Source organism: Pogona vitticeps, chromosome 3 (genome assembly GCF_051106095.1).
Source record: "Pogona vitticeps strain Pit_001003342236 chromosome 3, PviZW2.1, whole genome shotgun sequence".
NCBI classification, from domain to species: Eukaryota; Metazoa; Chordata; class Lepidosauria; order Squamata; family Agamidae; genus Pogona; species Pogona vitticeps.
This window is the reverse complement of record NC_135785.1, coordinates 119,943,252-119,961,349: the sequence shown is the minus strand read 5'-3', so window position 1 is coordinate 119,961,349 and position 18,098 is coordinate 119,943,252. Positions and strand designations below refer to the sequence as shown.

Below are 18,098 nucleotides of genomic sequence, written 5' to 3'. Positions count from 1 at the left end.
GGTCTTCGCAACAGCATTCTTAACACGAGAAATGGATGTTCAAACTATTGATTACATGTGTTCTGTATGTCTGTTACTACTGTTAAACGTTCCACTATCATTTTGAAGGATCATTTCCAACACTACTGGCACCATCTTTTCCCCATTCTACTTGGTCCACCATCTTGTATGCTGTGTATATAAATCTGTGGACTATTTATTATTCTCCTTTGGTCTAAGAAAGTGGATTGTAATCCATGAAGACTCAGCAGTTAAACAGATATGTCAGTTTTTAAAATGCTACGAGACTTCTGCATTTTTGTCCTATTTTTGTTATACGCACTAAAAATGGCGAACATGGCTAGCTCTTTCAAATCCCAAGAGAACCCTAGTTGACAAGTACCTGCTTAAGCTGATCCTTCAAACGTTCTTCGGTTACACCAAGTGCTCTCATACCTCTTGCTCGACATGCTGCTTGTAGCTCTTTGACTGTCAGGCTATCCACACCTTCCTCTGCAATCAGCTAGACATGATAAAAGATTAATATTTAAACCATTTACTGTGAAGAAAAGTATTTATCTAAAAGTACAATACAAGGAACTGTTCTGATAAACAAAATACAAGAAAATAAAATAGATTCTTCATATAGTAAACTAGGAATGGAAAATTGTTTCTATGCTACTCTTTCGTTATTCCTCCATTTAAAATAGTTTATCTTTTCTTGGTTACTTTAATGATTATTTAGTAGATACAATTTAGAAGGCATTCTTCCATGATCTGCTATCTTACTCATGAGGGAGCTGCTTTCCTCATGTACGTTCACATAATTTAGCAAAATTAAAGGAGAAAAGGGGAGGGACAAGGTGAAAGTATTGTGGCACTTTAAAGACTATCAAATGTATTTCAGTGCAAGTTTTCATGGCTTAATAGCCACTTCCTCAGACATACTGAGTACCCCTACTATGCAGTAATTGTAGCAAATATCGTAAGTATGCCATTTGCATAGTACAAGTACTGATATGTCTAAAAAGTGGATTTTGTGCCACAAATACTCCCATGGAAACAAATTCGATCGTCTTTAAAGTGTTGTCTTATTTTCCCTTGACCCCCTTCCCTTTGATATTGACAATGCACCAAGACTTAACATAACTACTTCTTTGAATTCAGTTCAGGTAGTATTTAGGTAGGTTCCTCTCTCTTTGGGAATTATCAAGATGACAGCAGCTGGTGAGTTTTGGAGGTTGGCTGGTTGAAAGGCTGGTAGTTGAAGTCTACAAGCTCAGGAAGGAATCAATCATTCTAAGAGGCTAGAGAGCAGTGGCAGATCATATTTATAACATCATCAATGCAAACCCTAGCATTTTTATTCAAAATGGAGGTGGGCAGCTTTGTTATACCTGAGGTCCAAGTTCTTTACCTCAGCCCCACTAAAGGCTATGTCAGGCCTAGAAATGAATGAAAATGCTGCCTCCAGTAGAAAAATCACTGGACATCCAGTTCTTAATTGTATTTTTAGTTTACTGGAAGGGGGGAGATAACATTATTCCTTACGGTCTCAAAAAGGGTCAAAGCCAGATATATTTTTTTACCACACCAATTTTGAGATGGAGCATGCTTTTAAATACAGAAGAAAAATAATTGGGGAAGGACAGAAGAAGAAAATACAGGATAAAGATTTATAAAATTATAAATGACCAAAGAGGGAATCTGGAAGATTTTTGTGTCCATTCTCTGTCAAACCCTAAGGCCCTGAAAGCTATAAGACCATCAGAACCAGAAACTAGGCAAGCAAACAATGGAGTAGTTGCACTTTAGTGTGTAGTGCAGGTTGGTCTTCCTTTTACAGTGCTGGTCTTCCCAGTACACACTACAACCTCTCAGTGGCCCAGAGTCTCGTGGCTGCCCATCTTCAGCTCTACAACTACGAGAGGCAAATGACTAGCCAAAGCAATTGTTGCTGTTGTTATTTCTCTCACCTCATAATTTCATAAAGCTTCTCCTTGATGAACAGTTTGAGAGCAGTAGCTTTCCTTGAACATGCATTCATATAATTAAAAGGCTTATTTGAGACAACAGAAGCAAATGGAACATTCATAGAGAAAGAAAATTTCCTACTTTATCATCTGCTTTGATAGATCTCAACTTCATTGTCAGCTGAAAACGAAGGAAGTTATTTGTCCCAATTGACTGAAGTTCCAGCAGTTTGCAGAGAGCAACCAGTTGGGGTCTTGTGAGATTATCAAGGGTTAGTTCATCCTCAAATAGCTTTGAGAAGCGTAAAATTTCTTCATTGCTTGGTCTTTCTCCAGTTTCACGGATCTGGAAATATAGAAATTGTTTTAAAAGGCATATCATTCTCTCTCTACTTAATTACAGAAAAACAGATAAATATCAGAATGTGGGATTCTATACTATGTTACTCGTGGTTGTTCTGGGTTTTTCGGGCTCTTTGGCCGTGTTCTGAAGGTTGTTCTTCCTAACGTTTTGCCAGTCTCTGTGGCCGGAATCTTCAGAGGACAGCACTCTGTGTTCTGGTGCAGTTGGCTTTGGAAGTGCAGTATTTATGGCTGTCAGATAGGCCTTTGTCTTTTTCTGCAGATGGGTGATTAGTGTGTATTGTTGTGGGTGTATTGTTGTGCTAAGGAGATTATCTGTTCCTGTGGTTGATGGGTGTCATTAGCTGGTCATTTGTGTGTAGTGATCCCCTGTCCTTGTGGCTGAGTAGAGTACAGAGTGCTGTCCTCTGAAGATGCTGGCCACAGAGACTGGTGAAACATTAGGAAGAGCAACCTTCAGAACACGGCCAAAGAGCCCGAAAAACCCACAACAACCATTAGATCCTGGCCGTGAAAGCCTTCAAGAATATATGTTACTTGTGTTAAGACAAAGCTCCACATTTCTTTCTTTCTTTTTAAAGTAGGTCTATAGCACTTATATCGCCTGCAAGTTTCAAACCACTCACTGTCCAAAAGAGGTTTGAAAACTTGCAGGTGCAGAGCTCCACCTGTGCAGCAGGAATGATATCACAAGCAGCAGCAGATTGCTACTAACCAAATAGCTTAGTTTTTCATTCAGGCAGTATGCAACTTTGTCTCACTGTCCATGAGTGAGGCCTACCCCAAAATAATAATAATAAAAAGGAACTCTTTAATTTGCATCAATCTTCTGTAACTGGTGAAATCACTTCTGCTACACAGAGCACTATCTGTCCCTCAGAGTGGAGCTGGTGGCCAACTGGTGGGGATGCCAGCCCGGATGGAAGCTGGGCCACCATGAAGTCTGGTAGTCAGAGATGGGAGAAGGATCTGAGATTGGTGTCGGGGATCGGGCTGGTTCACTGACTAGATCCCTCGGTATGGAAGTTGACTTTTGTGCTGGAGGCAAGCAGAAATAGATCCTTGGCTTTTTGCTCCTTGTGTTTCCTCTTCTTATGTTTGGACTCATGGTCCAAAGTAGATGCTTTCCTCTTTAGTAGAGGTGTGGAAGAGGACAGAGATGGATGGAGTGGTGGGTATTGGTACTGAGACAGTCAAAGTAATTTGGGGTAATGTTGACCCTTACCTTGAAACCATGGCCGGTGGTATGGATCTCTTGATTTGATCCAGATGGCCTTTGGGTGGGTACTGAATGAGGGAGTCAGAAGCCAGAACTGTTTTGTCTCATAGTATTTTACGAAGTCCAGATTCCTGATTTTTCCTCTCTTGTGATGTGAAGACTCTGCAACTCTTGCAGGTCTGAGTGCTGTGTGTATCTCCCAGGCACATCAAGCATTTAGAGCAGCCATTTGAGAGAAACTATTTAGTTGGGCACATGCACACTTCTTGAAGGGTTGCAGTGCCAGGCACCATTGATCAAATGGCTAGCATGAGGCCACAGGGGGAAGGGGAGGTCCCCTTGACAATAATTTTTTGTCATCTTTTGTTTTAAAAAAAGATAAGGAAGTGTATGCAAAATATGTACAAAATGATGAACTGCTTTGCAGGACTGCTCAGAGGAAGAAGAAGGAAGAGGAAAGAGGTTCCAAGACATTTGCAGTCAAAGGTGGATGAAAACAAACTGAGGGAAATGGAATAGAACAGCCACCCTGTACTCTCTGAATTAGCTGGACTCCCATCAAAACACTTCAGTGCAGCTCCAGAAAGTTCAAAGTCGTTCTGTGCTCGCAAACAGTTTCTCTTCAAATTAAGAGTTTGTATGTGTGTGTGTGTGCGTAGAATCCAGATAAACTCATTTGTAGCTCAAGGAAGTCTTCTGGATATCTTTCATATTTTCTCTCTGAAAAGCCACACCTTTTCTGATAGAGAATGAACTGAGTAGCAGGCAAACTGATGCTACTGTATTCTCTTTTAAGAGAGCAAGCTTATATCTTGGAAGTGGTCGACCAGACCAGATGGGCGGGATATAAATCAAATCAAATCAAATCAAATCAAATCAAATCAAATCAATCAATAAATAAAAATATCTTGGAAGTACAGAATAAAAATCAGTAACATAAAAATTAATATTATTCCAAAGATAGCCACAGTTTTTACTTTGAGTATTGTATTTTTATCCTTTCTAGAGTCAAAAGTAATTTTAAAATATAAAAATATTATATATATCCCCTCAATCTTCTTTCTTTGAGGCTATACATCCCCAGATCTCTCAGTGTTTCCTCACAGGGCTTGGTTTCCAGTCCCCTGATCATCACTGTTGTCCTCCTTTGAATCTGTTTCAGTTTGTCAGCATCCTTCTGAAAGTGCAGCTTCCAGAACTGGACATAGTCCTCAAGAGAAGGCATAAAGGTGGAAAAGAGAGAACCCAAGGAGGCTCATCACCACAGGAACAGAATATCAGTGGGATATTTGGGCAAGAGTCAATTAAGGACTGGCAGCAGAGCATTCAAGAGATGTTATCAACAGAGCTACAGCAACTATAAGGAGTGATGGCTCAGCTACGTGCTCAAATGAAAGATTTAGGGATGAAAATGATTAATATTAAAAATCAAATTACAGGTGGAAAAAAAAAAACAAATAGCCAGAATAGATGGGACATAAAAAAGAACACAAGCCTGGAGACCTTGAATACAGAGATGGGAGAACTGAAATGGGAAAACAAGCAAGATAAAATTACTCTTGTTAAATCTACAAATGGAAAGAGACAATGCCATACGTAAGTTTCCAGAATGTACCAGAATAAAAAGGAGACAATACAGTGCAAGTGATTACTACCTATTTAGCATTGCTCAAGGAGATGCAATAAGAGGATGCTCAACAAAATATATAGGCACATCATGAAGAATTAATACAGTATACACCAGGAATAAAAATCTCCCCAGGGAAATTCATGTTAAATTTACAAGAAAGATTTTTCGAGATTAAGTCCTAAGAAATATACAAGGCAAGGAACGTAATAGAAAATATACTGAAATTAAGATCTTGAAACAGATTCTGTGGCAAATAAGACAGAAAAGAGGACAATATGCAGAGTTGACAACCCTCATGAGAACAAACTAAATTATGTATAAGTGGTTGGTGCCTGAAAGTGTCCTCTTTGAATTCCAGGAGCAGAGTTATTATATTAAGTCAAAAGTGAAGGCAGAATATTTTACGAAAAGAAATGAGAAATGACTGGGCAGGGAAAAATAGGAGAAAAAAGCAGATGAGAAACTAGAAGAGGAGAAATCAAGTGGATCATCAAGATCAGAGACAGAAAGAAGCTCGACTAGAGCAGAAGAGCAAGCAAGAACTTCCAAAGGAAAGCACACTATAGAAACAAGAGGATGCAGGAGGAGGAAAGAAAACCTCAACAATAAAAACGGACTAAATGAATAAAATGGTTAAAGTCTATAGGATATAATGGGTATAAAATGGTAGAAGAATATTAATGTTCAAATATCAGTAACTATTAAATAAAATATAGATAAGATGTTTTATAGATGATATATAAATAACTGATGGTACACAATGCCAATGTTTTTAAATAGTGTGGGAAACGTAAAACACAGGAGCAGACTTTTATTATGTTTGGTGGATATGTAGGGAATAATTTCATAATTACTGTAGACTCAAAAGATAGCCTGGATAACATTGATTAAAGAAGAATGTGAAGGTCCCACTAAGGAAAAGATAGATTAGTAAATATAGTAATACTGGAAAATGTGCTGTTTTTCTTTTTATCTCTCTTTCTAGTATAATTGTATAAGTTGATGTAAATGTACCATCTCAGTCTCTGGAATTTTATTTCCTTATCCATACTTCCCCCTCCCAACCTACGTTCCCTTCCCCATAATCCCACCCACTGAAAAGAATAAAAATTAGAATTAAAAAAAGAGAGAGATGACATAAACAATGCAAATAGAGGGCAACTAGTACTTTTCATGATTTTATTTATTTATTTATTTAATTTATACCCTGCCCATTTAGGCCCAAGTCTACTCTGGGTGGCTAACAATAAAAATGGCATAAAAGCAATATAATAAAATAAGGAACAACAATAGTATAGTAATATTGTTCAAGATGGGGGAAAGATAAAAAGAATCAAGTGATTATATGATCTGAATTTGTCTGTTTTTTATGAACTTTGGGGAAATTTCTTCTCTACGTGTTACATCATATGTAGTGTATTTGTTGGGAAAAGAGAAGGCACCTTTCCTGATGGCTGTGTTTAGACTTTGAAACTCTTTTCTAAGGGAAGTCTGTTCAGCTACACACACCCTTACTTCTAGTGGGAAGACAGAGCTTCCATGTCTAGACAGGTCTTTGGTTTGCCAAAGTGACTGATTTTTCAATTTTATCCTGCACACTGAAAATTATTTAATTCAGCCTTCAATACTGACATTTTATATTGATTGCTACACATTACTTAACAGCTTATAGTGTGGAAAAGGCAAGGCAAAAAGCTAAATGATAATATAAATAAAAAAAATTAAACAGTTTACCTTTTGAAAGAAGGCAGCAAAGTCTTTAGTTGCATTCCCTTTGGAAGCTTTATTCTTTAAGGCTATCTCTTCAATAGTATCTTGAAGAAATTTAGCCAGTTCAAGCTTCACTCTTAGTTCTTTTTTCAATCTCTCTTCCTATAAAAACATTTTTAATTTAATAGAAATTACTCCTGGTTTTGCCATAGAAGTTTTGAATTTTCATCTTGAATTATTCTGAATTCATACAGTATTAAACTATTCAAAAAAATCATACTGAACCATGTAGCTCTTGGTAACAAGTTACATCATCAACTTTTCCAGTTTTTATATGCCCACTCAAGTGAGTCCCACCAATTTAAATGTTTATGTTCAGGATACATTCTCAGCAGCTTTTTTAAAATAATAGTAGATTTCTGATTCAGAACCATGTGCATTCTTTCCTACTTTTAAGATCTTGTAGGCAACTCAGTGGCTGAAATCCTGTTGTTTAGCACAGTATGCCAAACTCTGAATCACTGGAAATCTGGTGAGCCAATTCCTTCATACATTCCACTGATTTAAATGGGTCTACCCTAGTTGTGACTAACTTAAGCCAACTACGGTAGACCCAACCGAATCAATGGAATACATGAAGTTGACTTCCTAAATCCCAGATTCAATGGGCCTACTATAGTGCAACTTACTACTCTAAGCAACAAGATTTCAGCTAGTGTATTAAGATACCTTGGTCATAGCAACTTCAGTAATAAAAATCTGATCAGCAAAAGCTAACTTTCCTTAGCTTACTATAGATGTTAATGTTAAGAGTTCCATACAAAAGAATTTCTAGTTTCCACTAATAGCTCCTAGAGGGCGTTGTCTGCTGCCAGAACTGCAAAGCACCAACAGCATTTTCTATCAAGCCTCCCAAGACACCAGGAAAAAGCAAACAGACATGTGTGGTATTTATAATTCCCCCCCCCCAAAAAGGGGGGAGGACTGCTAGGTAAATGGTCCTCTGTTATCAGCCTAATAAAAATAACTACACACTAATTAGAAATCACAAATTCCTCTGGGGCTACAGATATAGAATTTACAGTGGTGCCTCGCTAGACGATGATAATCCATTCCACTGAAATCGCTGTTTAGAGAAATCATTGTCTAGCGAAAAGCATTTCCCCATTGGAATGCACTGAAACCTGTTTAATGCGTTCCAATGGGGAAGAATCGTCGTTGTCTAGAGAAGATCAGCCATAGGAAAATGGTTTTGCGAACCGCCGATCAGATGTTTAAATAGCTGTCTTGCGAAGCCTAGATCCCGAAAACACCCGTCTTGCTAGTGTGGATGGAGCTGTCAAAATCACTGTCTAGCGAAAATCGGTTTGCGAAGCAGGGACCAAACACTGTCCAGCGAAATTTCCCCATAGGAATCACTGTTTTGCGAATCGCTATAGCGATCGCAAAAAGTCAATGTCTAACAAAAAAAAACTGTCATGCGGGGTAACTGTCTAGCGAGGCCCCACTGTATTTACTGTATTTACTGAAATGTTTCATTTACATGACATTTTAGACAAAATAATATTATATCTATGTCACACTTTCTCCAAGAATTCTCACGTTGTTGCTCAATTTCTATTTCTTTCTTTTGTGCCATGTCATGGAATCGTGATCAACTCCACAAATGTAATCCAAATCCTCCCTTCAATCAGAATTTTAAATTCAAGTTTTCAGCAAGTGTTTCTCTTCCAGACAAAATTATTATTAGACTGCTAAGCTATTCATTCCTAAAATCCTGTTCCATTAATTCATATTGCATAAACTGGACGATGTCTTCATCCAGCAGTGGGAATACTTAACTTAAATGAATTGAAAGGTTCTGAGACCCCCTACGTCTGAGGATGGCTCTCCCCTAAGGAGCCTTCTTTCTGTAGCAGAGCATTTGCCCTGGCAGATTTTAGCTGGGCTGCGAGGCAGTCTTCCCCCTTGTCAGTTTTATGGGGCTCTGGCTCATCCTCCGTAGGGGACTTACCCAGCTGGGTAATAACAAAGCCAAAGCAGTAAATGATAAGAACGATATCATCAGCACTTCCAACAGTAAGCCTCCTTGGAGATTGAATCTGTGTTGCCCTTCCCCAAAATTGGAAGAAGGGACATATCTGGATGCAACCCATTAAGCGGAAGGAAAATAGCTGCCAATACCAGATTTTTACTGGATAAAAATCAATACTGCTCTAAATTTAGATTTTTAAAAATGATTATTATTTTTTACTTAACATCAAAATCCAATTTTTAAAATTTAAATCACACTGATCCTGATGAATACTGGCTCAGAAACACATGCATAAGTCCTTAAACGGTGCTGGGGACCAAGATGTATCATACTGCATACTTTGACTTCTGTGAGTATAACATTTTTGGACATAGAGCATTCTACTTGAAAAATAAACTAATATTGATCTATTAAATTCTAAATGCACCTAATGTATGTAAAGGTTTTCCACTACAAGATAGCATTCAACGCAGCTTGCAAATTTTTAAAAAGAATAAAAACAGACAGAATCACATTTAACTCAAAGACAATAAAATAATATAACCTTCCCACCATAAAATCATAAAAATTAGTTAAACTAAACACACTAAAAACCATTAAAATCATGAAGGATACAGATTTTAAAAAATGGCAAACTGGCAAGGTAGGGTTATATTTAATACATTTGTTTTAAACTGAAGTTAAATAAGGATTTATAATTTTTTTAAGTATTTCAGTTACAGCTCCTCTTAAGAACCATAACATTCATTAACATTAAACTGTCATTTCCCCCCATCTTGTAACAATTCTGTATCACAGATTTTGCTGTAAGACAAAGCGGATGCATCTGACCTGTAACACACATCTAAGCCTACAGTTCTTCAAGAACTAAACTGTAATTATTCACTAAATTCATAATTTAAATAGAAGAGATATCCTAGTATAAATACACATTCCATTTTTTACTTCAAAACAACCTGACTAAGTCTTCTAGAACTCTTAGGCCACAAAATACATACACATTGCAGCTTTGAGAATCACCACAAAGTATTGAACAGTTTGCCCACATTACAGTTACCTTCTTAGACTTTGTCTCAAATGTTGAAGGAAGCATATTAGGGAAGAGCTTTAAGGCTACTGGAAGTAGGAATTCCATGAATGGAACAACAAGAAAGACAAGGAAGGGGACCAACCGGAAAAGATCAGCACATATTCGAAGGAACTGAAAACAAATACATAAGAAAGTTATAGTATCACATCATGAAAGCAAAACAGACAACATAAAGCAAGTTCTCCAATTTCTTTTGGCATACATTACTTTAAAAGCATGACAAAAAGGATGAATGACCACAGTGGGACTCATTATGTTCTGCAACTGTTGTACTCCTTCAGACTTAGTTACATATTTGTTCTGGTACTATAAAGTGCAGCTTAGTAAATGTTCTAATTTTAGCAACCTTGTTGCTAAACAGTTTTAATCAACTACCTAAATGAAGTACTGCAAATACTCTTGTGAAATATTGGTTCGCATCCTAATTTCTCTTCTGTGACTAGATCTATGTCCATGGAATTGGACCTATTCTTGAAGACGTAGGAATGCTTGGGAATTGTGTGGGATATGTTGAAAGCGTTGCCAATTGAAAAGGAACCTGATACATGTCAGCTGTCTTTGGCCTATGACAGAATCCAAGCCAATCTGTGCAGCGTTAACCTTTTCAATCATTAAATAGTGAGTTTTATGCATATTTGAGGTGTAAACATACTTAGGTTTAACTCCAGCATCTTTTCTGGATGCTTCAACTTTTCTGGATGCTGCCTACTTCAACTTGGGCATGGGAAAAGAACGATAGGAAAAAAGAACAAGAAATGATGCAGCACTTAGATTTAACTTGTAGTTATCAATAGCAGAAGCCAAAATCCAGCCACTGGGATGTATGGAAGGAGGTGCCACTTGTTCTTAAAAAGTCGGAACAAGAGTCACTAGATCATAATGCTATGAATTGGTATCAGAACTATATATAGACCAGCCACTGCTTTAATTCTGTATGAATTTTTAAAACACACACAATTGCACTTGAGGCAACACTGCATCCTACTGTACTTGCTGCACTTTTAAAATATAAATGGAAAACTGGCAGTGCATTGTATTCCAAGTCTATAAAACAGCAACTGTGACAAATACACAGAAAAGTGGACCAAATAAACACCATCTTGTCAACAATGCAAAGGACACATTAGAAATAATTGTTTAAAACATTAAAACAAGTGTGCAGTTATTTAACTCTACGAATATTCACCACAGTAGACTGCCTTTTTCTTTTCTTTAGAATTCAAGAAAAGGTGTGTGTTGGACCAGGTCAAAGAGCTGTCTAGTCCAGCTTTCTATTCTCACAAACTGAACATGTGAGCTTAAACACCCTCCTGCATTCAGTTTCTGAGCTATTAGTACACAGAAGCGTGCCACTTCCAATACTGGGTGCAATATATAGCTGTCAGGACCATAAATCATATCCTCCATGAGTTATTTTACACTCACCCAGCTTGGTGGCTATCACTACATCCCGAGGAAGCAAATGCTATATTTACCACTGTACTATTTATAGCTGATCTGATTTTCCCCAAATTTCCCACCATTCAGATTAACTTATTGATCCCCAATGACAACTGTTTGAAAATCATGTTGTTTTGATCCATTTTAATGCATATACAACAGATCCTTACATTTATGACTTATCTGGTCCCTTCCCAACAGTTGAAAAGTGACTTATCGTAATCGGAACCTTATTTTACCATGCGAGTTAATGTTAACAGAGGAGTCTGGTTCTCAGATAATTCTCAACCCTCAACTCCAACTTCCTTCTGATTTCTTGGCCATCCTAACATACACCTTCTGCCACTATATTGTCACAACAATCAGCAGAACTTGCTACTGAATTTTTATTCCCTCCACCTTACGTATAGAGTATACTTAGCATTATCTTGATGGATCCATCACTCATGTTTCAAGAAAGGCTACAAAAACTGATTTTTGAATGCTGGATAACACTGGAATGGCTGCAAAAGTGAGGTGTTCTACAGTGACCTGTTTATAAGTTGGGAGAGTTCTACTGTAGAAACTGCTTTCATCTAAGACTGCATAACTTTCTGTAGTATTTTCATATATGCTGAAGTATCTCTTTTGTACTGATTTATACCGTTTCCCCGAAAATAAAATCTAACCTGAAAATAAGGCCTAGTGTGATTTTTCAGGATGCTCATTATATAAGCCCTAACCTCCAAAATAAGCCCCAGTTAAGTGAAACCCCACCCTCTACCATTGTGTAGCAACCGGAAGATGACATGACTGTATTTGAATAAATGTAGATTGTTGCACATGAAAAAAAATCCCCTGAAAATAAGCCCTTAATTTTTGGAGCAAAAATTAATATAAGAACCTGTCTTATTTTTGGGGTAGCACGGTAAGCCGTCACATGTGTAGGGATCTCTATATCAATATTGCATTATGTATTTATTGGAAAAACATTTCAATAACAGCATACATAGCGTTACTTTTCACAAATAAAGAGACTAAATTTAACTAGTTGTCCCAACTACAGTATATCCACTGAATCAACAGCTGAATAGTGAAGCAACACTCACAGAAATATTCAGTTTGCACAGTTGGTACTACTAATTGAATTCAGGGCCAGGTATCTTGTATTTTCGAAGGCTTTCATGGCTGGGATCCAATGGTTATTGTGGGTTTTCCGGGCTCTTTGGCCATGTTTTTAAGATTTTTCTTCCTAACGTTTCACCAGTCTTTGTGGTCAGGCTCTTGAGAGGACAAGAGTCGGAACACAGCAGAGTTCTGACTCCTGTCCTCTGAAGATGCTGGCCACAGAGACTGGCGAAACGTTAGGAAGAAAAACCTTAAGAACATGGACAAAGAGCCTGGAAAACCTGCAACAACTATCTTGTACAGTGGTGCCCCGCAAGATGATGTTAATTCATGCCATTGAAATTGCTATCTTGTGAAAACATCGTCTTGTGAAAAGCATTTCCCCATTGGAATGCATTGAAACCCATTTAATGCATTCCAATGGGGAAAAATCATCGTTGTCCAGTGAAAATCGCCCCTAGGGAAGCCGCTTTGCGAAGCACCGATCAGCTGTTTTAAATCGCTGTCTTGTGAAAAACTGACCCGAAAACACCCGTTTTGCGAAGATCGCCCCTGGGGAAGCCATTTTGCGAAGCTGACAATCAGCTGTAAAAATTGTCGTCTTGTGAAAACACGGTCAGAGAAGCACGTCCACAGAAATTCCCCCGTAGGAATCACTGTTTTGTGAAGCAAAATGGTGGTCGAAAAACCTCGTCGTCATGCAGATTCGTCATTTTGAGAGGTAATTGTCTTGCGAGGTACCACTGTATTTGATAAATACTGCTCAAGTTAAAGAAATTCCATTTGAATATGGAGCAAAAAGAATACCACTGGTTCAGTACCTGTCTCCGTTCGCGACGGGATAAAGTGCTGCCATGAAGTATACGCCAGAGCATCCTTGCAGCAATCTTTGTATCAATCCATAACAATCGAAAGCCATGATAATAATGCTTTATCTCATCAACAATTCTTTGTCCAAGAGACTTTTTGACTATGTTTTCTTCTATGGTTGGACTATATACAGGGCCTCCTTCTTCTAATTTCTTGTTTTTATCCTTGAGAGACTTCAGGGATTTTTCTACCACAGAGTCATCATTATTTGATTGTGAAGAATGCCACTTCCGCACTGGAAAATGATACGGTCCCCAAATACCTCTATTGGGAGACATCAGCCACAAATCAGGTGACCTAAGCACTGTAAAGTGTCCTTTTTCTGATCCTTCAGTCCAGCTATAACCATCTCTTGCGGAATAAACAGGAGAGATACCAATACAATGTTTATAATGAATTTGCCTGTAAAAAAACAAAGTGAAATTCAGTATTTACATTGCAGATTACTTTAAAATTCATCCCACTGACCGTCAAAACTATTTTGTGAATTGCAATACGGTAGAGACAGTGACTTAGAAAAAAATTACTCAGACATTTGTATAATTGAGAGGAGACAGAAATATGCTTCCACATTCATACTAGCATCCTGCTTACTGAACCAGATTCTCTGAGAAAAAGTATACTAAAATGTGACTTGCAAATTTTTCACCCAACATTGTCATACTGAAATTTACTTTACCAGCTTTCTGTAACAAACATATCCTACAGTGTTTTGAAAAATACACAATACCTTCTACTTATATTCAGTAAATGGGATTCACTATCCCCCTCAAGACTATGATTTGGAAATTATATCTTGATAATGAGCCACAGCTTTGTCACCTGATCTTGTAATCTCTCTACTGTTATACAACCATGAAGAAACTATGTGGAAGCAGATGGATTGAATAGGCAGGCAGACAGAATTATATCACTCTTGTCACAGGCTTAAAGTCAACATGGGGAAAAATGTTTCTGAAAACTGTAGATAGACAAATGGAGGAAGGTTGGTTGCTAAGAGATGCAGGATACAAAACAAATTTGGGGGACAGCTTGAAAGGAAGAAGGATAAGGAAGGAAAAAGAAAGTTTAAGAGGTATCATATTGCGATGGTATCCATGAGAAGGCAAGAAAACATGTTAAAAATTGTTATCACAATTCAAAGTGCTGGTTTTAACCTCTAAAGCCTTAAATGGCCTGGGCCCAAGCAATCTGAAAGATCATCTCTCCCATTATGAGCCAGCTTGGGTCTTAAGTAGAGATGGGGGTATTCATATACAGATATCCCCATGCAGCTGGAGTTAATGACCGTCCACTCACGAGTCTGCCAGAGGCCTTGCTCATCCTTCTAATCACTCCGGGAGCCCCACTCTCTTCCTGCTCGGTTAGGCACTCCAGGGAAGGAGAGGAAGGATGAGTCTCCCTCCAGGGCTGCAGAGTCTCTAGCCGAACAGAAAGAGTGCGGGGCTCCAGGAGTGATTGGATGGATGGATGAGGCCGCCAGCGAGGCAGACTCCCGTTAACTCCAGCTGCATGGGGATATTCAAATACGAATACCCTCATCTCTAGTGTTAGGATCATCAGGAGAGGCCTTTCTCAGTCCTGCCACCTTCCCCGATATGTCTGATGGGGACACAGGAGAGAGCCTTCTCTGTTGCTGCTCCCAGACTTTGGAACTGCCTTCCACAGGAGGCCAGGCTGGCTCCATCTTTACTGACCTTCCGCAAGCAGGCAAAGACCTTTCGTTTACAGAAGCTTTCCCTCAGTAACAAGCTACCTGTTGTGTGATTTTTTTAGATAGCTATGCATTACTGCTTTGGCTGGATTTTTAGTAGTACTTGTGTTTTTCCATTTTTGTGTTTTCCATTTCTGAGTGGTATTTGTTTTTTGTTTTTTTAAATAGTTGTATACTTACTGTTGTTAGCTTTAATACTTTCAATGATGTAAGATACTTTTATACTCATTGTTCTTAGCTTTAAATATCATATTTTAATGTTGTTAATCACTGTTGTATGCTCATCGTTTTCAACTTAAAATACTGTCTTGTAATGTAAGTCACCATGGGTGCTTTTCAAGGAGAAAGGCAGGGTAAAAATATTTTAAATAAATAAATAATAATAATAGAATTAAAGAAGCAAACAGAATCATGAGAAATCAAATGAGAATACATGTCATTAAAAAAATTAAAAATAAACAGGAGTTTATAACGAATCCCAAAAGGTAGAGGGAGGCAATATAAAGAATAAGAAGGCCATGCCAAATTTACCAAAAAAAGATGATGGAAGAGAAACCAACGTTTTTCCTCCTTTCATTACCCATGAACATTCTCCTGCTCCACGGATTTCAGTAATTTTCATCCTCCTTGGGCCAGATACAGATTTCAGTCTAATTTCCAACACTGACCATAGGTCCAGCCCAAACCAATTGCCCAGCAAGATCTTTACAAACCTCCAAGCAAAATTTCTGACATCCTCTAACACTTCCGGTGAACAGAGGTCATATTTCTCTCTCTGCGGGAAATGACCACTTCCAATCAGGAGGTGCTACAAACCATCATGGAGGATTATGTTGTAGATTTTTACCAGACTCCCAGGAGTGGGCTCCTTCCCTGTCTAGTCTCAATGAACAAGAACAAGTTAGCAGTTCTTTTGTAAGAGTACTATAAACTCCTCGAGATTGGAGCAGCAGAGCCTGTTCCTCTTCTAAAGGGGTTCATGGGAGTCTACTCCATTCTGTTTGTAGTCCTCAAGAGAGATAACTCATACAGGCTGTATCAGATGTCAAATTCAGAGACAGCTTCATGGCACACAAACCTGGCGACTACATGGCCTCCATAGATCTTAAGATATCTACAGGCCTATCGGCATGCCTTCACTCATGTCCCTTAAAAACACTTTCTCCAGCCTTAGTGAGCCTCATGGTGCGGTGGTTAAACTGCTGTACTGTAGCTAAAACTGTGCAAATGACCTGGGGTTCAATCCCAGGTAGCCGGCTCAAGGTTGACTCAGCCTTCTGTCCTTCCAAGGTCGGTAAAGACTGCCCTCCCCCCCGGCCAGCCTTCCCCCCCCCTCGGCTTTGGAACAACTTGCCGTAAGAGATCTGCCTGACACCCTCGCTGGGCGTCTTTAAGAGCCAATTAAAAATTTGGCTCTTTAGGCAGGCCTTCCCTCCTGTCAATACTTGACTTTTACTTTCTGTTTGACCTTTTGTTTACTTTTCCATCTTGATTAATATTAATATTGTCAATTCAAATTATTGTTTTAACTATTTTTATGTATGATTCTGATGTGAGACGCCTTGAGTAGACACAGCCTAGAAGGGCGGGATAAAAATCTAATAATAAATAAATAAAATACAAAAAGGTGTTCAAGATTTATATCAAAAGAACCACATCCTTCAAGAAATTCAGCTCTCTCTTAATCTCCTTCCTTCCCACTTATCTGAGTAACAAGATCTCCCACTGCGTCTTCCCCAAGCAGATTAAAACTTAAATATTTTTAGCATATGAGGTCTCTCACCTCCCTAAGACTGGCCATATCACTGCCCATCCCACAAGAATGACACCTACTTCTGTAGCTTTCTTAGCAGATGCTCCTTTGGAATACATTTGCAGAGACTACATGGATGCGTCTTTCCGCATTCATAAGACTCAGAAGATTGACATATATCCTTCAGCACCAGCTGCCTTTGAGAGATGTGCCCTCCAACAAATAATTTCTGATTGAAGCGTCAACCACCTTCCTCCCTATAGACATATAACTTGTTTGGGTAGGTCATTTCCTGTATGGCTCCTTCCCACGGACTGAGAATGGGACATTGGCATTGGACACTCTCCATGATGGTCCATTCTGGAGAAGGGAGACATTCAGACTCACCCAGACTGGTGGCTATTGTATTCTGTGCTTTAATCTACTGGCACCTTTGATTAACTTCCCTATCAAGCTCCTCTTTCCTCCCTGGCTAGGCTGAGGAAGGAAAAATGGGAAGAGTTTATGAAGCATGATTTTTCTTCTAGGTTCAATCCTGCTGCCTGGACTGGGCAGAGAAAGGGATTAACTCATTCCTGGATGTTTCCTTCTCTGCAGACCAGAATGGACCTTCACTAAGGGAAGCCAAAGGCCCATTTTATATAAATAATACAATGCTAATGCAATGAATTGCAGGATTTTACAAACTGTGTCTGCAATAACATGCTGTAGTTGGAGTGCTTTTGGTTCAGAATTTCAGTCAACCACACACTTTTTGAAGATGCTAGATCTTTATTTCTCCAACACATTTTCCAAACTTTTTGCTCTCAAAGATCAGCCAATATTTTAAGCTACCTGAACATTCAGTCTTCATTTTACTATTTTAAAAGGCTTACCCCTCAAAATCCACATGCCCCAACTTTTTGTACTTCTCCAAATCATGACATTTCCCAAAACCTGTTGATGCCTCCTTTTTTCTGCCTGGATAGTCTTGTTTTTGCTTCATAAGGATAAATTTAGCACTTTTAAGCATTTAGAATGAACACAAACACTGACAAGATAGTTGAAAGTCTTTTTAAATATACGTCAGTTTCTTCCAGCTCAGCACCAAGAAAGAACCCAATCAATTAAACTATGGAACAGGTTTATATTTCTTAATTATTCTTTTTTATTGCACTTGGGAAGAATGGAAATGAGATACAAATTCTGAACTACTTGAAATTCAAAAAATAAGAG

General features: G+C 38.4%; 1 protein-coding gene across 1 annotated transcript in view; it reads right to left on the bottom strand.

The window, feature by feature from the left end:
- The window catches only part of LETM1 (leucine zipper and EF-hand containing transmembrane protein 1), a 44,493-nt gene that overhangs the window by 20,130 nt on the left and 6,265 nt on the right, over positions 1–18,098 (bottom strand). The window contains exons 3-7 of the mRNA XM_020805912.3: positions 13,368–13,818; positions 9,967–10,110; positions 6,899–7,036; positions 2,095–2,298; positions 383–502 (exon numbers count right to left, since the gene is read on the bottom strand). Coding sequence (XP_020661571.3) covers positions 383–502; positions 2,095–2,298; positions 6,899–7,036; positions 9,967–10,110; positions 13,368–13,818 — 1,057 coding nt within the window. The remainder of the gene's footprint in view (positions 1–382; positions 503–2,094; positions 2,299–6,898; positions 7,037–9,966; positions 10,111–13,367; positions 13,819–18,098) is intronic.